The 6,448-nt window shown below is 36.4% G+C and overlaps 1 protein-coding gene across 1 annotated transcript in view; it reads right to left on the bottom strand.

Annotated features, from left to right (window-relative positions):
- Positions 1-1,292: 1,292 nt before the first annotated feature.
- Positions 1,293-6,448, bottom strand: part of LOC120518333 — a 64,888-nt gene continuing 59,732 nt past the window's right edge. Inside the window, exons 5-6 of the mRNA XM_039741076.1 lie at positions 5,393-5,419; positions 1,293-1,582 (exon numbers count right to left, since the gene is read on the bottom strand). Coding sequence (XP_039597010.1) covers positions 1,512-1,582; positions 5,393-5,419 — 98 coding nt within the window. The 3' untranslated portion in view covers positions 1,293-1,511. The remainder of the gene's footprint in view (positions 1,583-5,392; positions 5,420-6,448) is intronic.

Here is a 6,448-nt window from a genome sequence, read left to right as displayed (position 1 = left end):
AGTGTAGCCATGCAACAGGTGACACCTCAGCACCACACTAGTTCAGATGGAATGGAACAGTGGAAGGTTTTTTATGGTGGCTGGAGTGCCAATTCTGCCACCAACTCCCAGGTTTTCCCTGCAGGTTGGAGGGCCTACTTACAGGGCTGGATGCAGATTAACATCATACAGGATGGATCAATTGCAGGTTAAGGGCCTTGCTCAAGGGCCCAATGAAGTAGAGTCACTTTTGGTGTTTACGGGATTGGAACCGGCAACCTTCCAATTACCATTACAAATCTTTAGCCTTAGAGCCACCACTCTACCCAAATGGAAAGGTTCAAGATTAAATATGATGCATACATAAAACTTCCTTAATAAAGTAAAAATAGTTTACAAAAATGAAGAAAAAATAATAATACACACAGCTAACAACTTCTTGCTTGCAATATTTCAGTTTCAAGCTTACATCTAAGTAATGGTTCCTTTAAGTTATTGTATGGATTTCTATACATGCATGACACAAAGTGTTAATAGGACATGACATATGGTTTGAAAACTGTATGTCTATAGACCTTTACATTAGCAAATTTTCTTTCATTCTAACATTACATCTTTGTGTCGGAACTGATTCTGATGTTACATCAGGAATATAGCGGATTGGTAGTAATGTTCCAGTAACATGGTAGCTTATTGGAAATAAGTCTTCAAATAAGGCGGAGTGGCAGCTCTGAGACTAGGGATTTGCACTGACAATCGGAAGGTTGCCAGTTTGAATCTCATAAATGCCAAAAAAGTGACTCTACTTCGTTGGGCCCTTGAGCAAGGCCCTCCGTCCTGGCTATGATGTTAATCTGCATCCAGCCCTGCATGTAGGCCCTCCAACCTGCAGGGAAAACTTGGGGGTTGGTGGCAGAATTGACACTCCAGCCACCATAAAAAAAACTCACACTGTTCCATTCCATCTGAACTAATGTGGTGCTGAGGTGTCACCCGTTGCATGGCTGCAATCAGGTCCTAATCTGGGATCCTGAGTTGGTTTGTCATGTGGTGGGTGTGGCAATGCGTCCCCTAAACTCTCTCTCTTCAAAAACTAAATAAAAGTAACATTCTAGTTAAGCAAATACCCATGTGAATATATGAGTAGTATTGGCTCTTACACCTAATAATAACAGTTTGGTGTGAATAAATATATTATGTGACAGAAATGTTTCTTTTTGTGAAAAATATTCAAATGGAGTTAAATTATTTTAGAACATATTTTTTAAACAAACTATTCCAATATTATATTACAAAATACCTGTCATTTTTAATTATTATTTACTAAACTATTATTATTTACTATGTTTTATTTTATTTAAGACCTTTACAGCAGAATAAAATAAACACCAAATTTGAGCTTTAATAAAACAACTTATTAAAGGTCTTATTAAGGAATTATTAAAGATCATTAATACATTTCAAAATCACAAGGACATATATAATAAAGTTATAATGATTGTTTGCATTAGAATAAGCTGAGGTCAGGTATTCTAAACTATATACATGTAGGTCAATACTGTGAAAAGCAGAGAAATGTATCCAACAAAGCAGCCTTGTTCACCTACAAAAAGAGATAAAAAAAATAAGGAAAGATTTGAGTGTGTATTAAAAAGGAAAGCATTTTTCAAAGAAAATAATGAGTAAATGCAACTGAAATGAATAAGTTCATAAATGACATAGATTGCTAATATATTATTGGCATACAGTTCATCAGGAAAGTATTCACAGCGCATCACTTTTTCCACATTTTGTTATGTTACAGCCTTATTCCAAAATGGATTAAATTCATTTTTTCCTCAGAATTTGACACACAACACCCCATAATGACAACGTGAAAAAAGTTTACTTGAGGTTTTGCAAATTTATTAAAAATAAAAAAACTGACAAATCACATGTACATAAGTATTCACAGCATTTGCTCAATACTTTGTCGATGCACCTTTGGCAGCAATTACAGCCTCAAGTCTTTTTGAATATGATGCCACAAGCTTGGCACACCTATCCTTGACCAGTTTCGCCCATTCCTTTATGCAGCACCTCTCAAGCTCCTTCAGATTGAATGGGAAGCGTCGGTGCACAGCCATGTTAAGATCTCTCCAGAGGTGTTCAATCAGATTCAAGTCTGGGCTCTGGCTGGGCCACTCAAGGACATTCACAGAGTTGTCCTGAAGCCACTCCTTTGATATCTTGGCTGTGTGCTTAGGGTCGTTGTCCTGCTGAAAGATGAACCGTCGCCCCAGTCTGAGGTCAAGACGCTCTGGAGCAGGTTTTCATCCAGGATGTCTCTGTACATTGCTGCAGTCATCTTTCCCTTTATCCTGACTAGTCTCCCAGTTCCTGCCACTGAAAAACATCCCCACAGCATGATGCTGCCACCACCATGCTTCACTGTAGGGATGGTATTGGCCTGATGATGAGCAGTGCCTGGTTTCCTCCAAACGTGACGCCTGGTATTCACACCAAAGAGTTCAATCTTTGTCTCATCAGACCTGTGAATTTTATTTCTCATGGTCTGAGAGTCCTTCAGGTGCCTTTTGGCAAACTCCAGGCGGGCTGCCATGTGCCTTTTACTAAGGAGTGACTTCCATCTGGCCACTCTACCATACAGGCCTGATTGGTGGATTGCTGCAGAGATGGTTGTCCTTCTGGAAGGTTCTCCTCTCTCCACAGAGGACATCTGGAGCTCTGACAGAGTGACCATCAAGTTCTTGGTCACCTCCCTGACAAAGGCCCTTCTCCGCCGATCACTCAGTTTACATGGCCGACCAGCTCTAGGAAAAGTCCTGGTGGTTTCGAACTTCTTCCACTTACAGATGATGGAGGCCACTGTGCTCATTGGGACCTTCAAAGCAGCAGAAATTTTTGTGTAACCTTCTCCAGATTTGTGCCTCGAAACAATCCTGTCTCGGAGGTCTACAGACAATTCCTTTGACTTCATGCTTGGTTTGTGCTCTGACATGAACTGTCAACCGTGGGACCTTATATAGACAGGTGTGTGCCTTTCCAAATCATGTCCAATCAACTGAATTTACCACAGGTGGACTCCAGTTAAGCTGCAGAAACATCTCAAGGATAATCAGGGGAAACAGGATGCACCTGAGCTTAATTTTGAGCTTCATGGCAAAGGCTGTGAATACTACATGTACATGTAGTATTACATGTAGTACATGTGCTTTCTCAATTTTTTTATTTTTAATAAATTTGCAAAAATCTCAAGTAAACTTTTTTCACGTTGTCATTATGGGGTGTTGTGTGCAGAATTCTGAGGAAAAAAAATGAATTTAATCCATTTTGGAACAAGGCTGTAACATAAAAAAATTAGCAGTCATTCAGTGACACAACAGATGTAGCACCCAAATATATTTACATCTTCTTCTAATAATTCATGAAATTATCAATACACATTAGATGTATGTATTACCCTTGTTAAGGGTAAATTTCGCACAAACATTAGGAAGTTTTTCTTTACACAAAGAACGATAGACACTTGGAATAAGCTACCAAGTAGTGTGGTAGACAGTAAGACGTTAGGGACTTTCAAAACTCGACTTGATGTTTTCTTGGAGGAAGCAAGTGGATAGGACTGGCGAGCTTTGTTGGGCTGAATGGCCTGTTTTCGTCTAGATTGTTCTAATTCTAGATGTCTATTATTCATATAGGAAGTGAGTGCAATATCTGTACCTGACATCATTCTACATTTTATTATTTTTATGTAGCGTTTGAGCATACCAAATCATCAGATCTGTTTTCTTAATTCCTGATGATACTTTATACTGTGGTGATATAACATTAAAACCATCATTGTCATTGAAAATATGCCAAATACCCAATATAACCAATATACCTTTACTTTAGGTAAAGTGGGATTTAAATGTATGTGTGAATTCCCTCCCTGACCTTCCGTTATCAAGAACTACTGTCCACGAGTGGGGTCCAAACCCGCTGGGGCACCAAGTTGTCCCCCACACTGGCTATAGTGAATTAATGAACAGATATTATTGGTTTCAACTAATGTTAATTAATTTCTACTTTATTCTCTGTTTATTTTAACCAAAGTTTATTTATATGTCCTAATTCTTTATTTAGTAATTAGCATAGTCTATGCTTGCATTTTACCTGATCCAAAATTTAACTGAATTGTCATTCACTACACTTTTCAACACGTATATATAGTAAATGATTTACTGTGCACCACTTTGTGTGTGTTCATTTATTCTAATAACAATTATAGGCATGGAGATGAACAACTGATTCAGTTATTACTAAAATATAAAAGTATGAAGGTTGATGTCAGAATACTTTCAAGTAGCTCCTAAGGCTTTGCAGTTGTTTTTACTTATATTGTGCAAGAATGATATACCAGCACTCGTGATAAGATGTGAATTACTGAACTGTTGTTTCTGAACTGCAGAGTATGATCTACAACATGTGGCAAGACTGCAAGGGGGTCAAAATGTTTTCAATGTATTCTAGCAGACAATAAAAACAAGGCCTGATAGAAGTATTTAGAATGATGAGTCAAAAATTTAAAGCAGACACTGGCAATTAAACTAAATTCTTCACAAAATAATGTGCAAGAGAGATGGGAGCTTGATATGTGTAAATAATGCACAAGAATTAAAACAAACATGCAGAATATTTATACAGACAAAAAACACAATGTGGAATGTTTAAAGTTAAAATTTGTGCTTTTGTCACCAAAACCTTTCTTACAATCACATTGTTTTTTCCGAATTTTAGAACAATAAAAATCATCATATTTGATACATTAGGATTTCAGTTTTATATGTATTTACTTCATAATACAGTATAATACATTTTCACATACTTTCCATTAACTTTATTTTACAAAATTATTCAGATTACTTTGTAGAAATATAACTAAAAATTATTTTACATTCTAATTTAAATATAGGGTGGGATGGTGGCGTAGTGGGTAGCGCTGCTGCCTCGCAGTAAGGAGACCTGGGTTTGCTTCCTGGGTCCTCCCTGTGTGGAGTTTGCATGTTCTCCCATGTCTGTGTGGGTTTCCTCCGGGCACTCCAGTTTCTTCCCACAGTCCAAAGACATGTTAGGTGCATTGGCAGTCCTAAATTGTGTGTGTGTGTGTGTGTGTGTGGGTGCCCTGCAGTGGGCTGGTGCCCTGCCTGGGGTTTGTTTCCTGCCTTGCGCCCAGTGTTGGCTGGGATTGGCTCCAGTGACCCTGTAGTTAAGATATAGTGGGTTGAATAATGGATGGATGGATTTAAATATCATTGTAAGTATGGATATGTTCAATATAATTTTAAAAACTGTATACAGCTAAACTAATAATTTTAATCAACAAAGTATTCTATTTTTTAGATGTTAAAGCAAGAAAATTTTAACTCACCTGATCCTATATTAGATAAACCATCACCTGTATAAAAAATAAAAAGCATTTTGATTATTGTGATTTAATAGAACAAATTCTCATTAAAAAATTTTCTTTTGGTATGCCAATTTTCTGACGTTTAGTCTGACATTGGACCTTTGGAATCTGAAATTAAAGTATTTTGTTAATTTAACAAATGTTATTTAAAAAAAAAAAAGAAATGTAATATGCTGTGAAAATGTATTTGCTTTCTTCCTTGATTCTCTCTTTTTTTTTCCAAAAACCAGAACAGTACAATTGCATGCAACTAAATCAAACAAATAAGAATCACATAACAGATAAATCCATTTACTTTTAAACCAATACAGAGAAAAAATAAAACAAGTTTAACCTCCATCAACGGGATTAGAGAGAAAAAGGAAGGACACATGCAAAAAAAAAAAAAACTACCATTTTAAATATAATGGGAAAAAAAATAGAATAAAAAGCCAATCACTGGCCTTGCATGCCTTCTCCATTATGATATTATTCAATTCTTCCAATGTTTAAAAATTTTTAGACATATCCTCTTAAAGATAATTATATTTTTTTTTATTTAAGTTAATCTACAATGTTGCTTATCCATTGAGTTTTAGCAGTGGGTTGGAATTCTTCCATTTCAACAAAATAAATTTACATGCTAATTGTGTGCTATAGGAAATGACAATAGATTTCTCCCAAAGAATTTTAATTCTGTCCCGGAGTACATCAAATATCTCTATTAATGGATTAGATTTGATCGTTACACAAAGGCTATTCGAAATGTATTGTTTGTAAAAATTTTTGACCAAAGTGATGTTAATTTATTGCGTTCCAAAAGCATTTTGCAATGAATCTACCCTTCAACGAAATTGGGAATGGTGGGAGTTGGATCTTTCAATTAGCTTTTGTGTTCATAATGAAGATGGTGTGATTTAAAAGTAAGATGTTCAGCTCATCTTGTGGTCAAAAGGTTAAATTCTGATTGAGGCCTGTCTTGCTATATGGTTGCGAGACATGGACGCTACCCAATGACCTGAGACGAAGACTGCACTC

The sequence above is a fragment of the Polypterus senegalus genome, chromosome 18 (assembly GCF_016835505.1).
Source record: "Polypterus senegalus isolate Bchr_013 chromosome 18, ASM1683550v1, whole genome shotgun sequence".
NCBI lineage: Eukaryota > Metazoa > Chordata > Cladistia > Polypteriformes > Polypteridae > Polypterus > Polypterus senegalus.
Note: the sequence above shows the minus strand (reverse complement) of the source record. Positions and strands in the feature narration are given on the sequence as shown.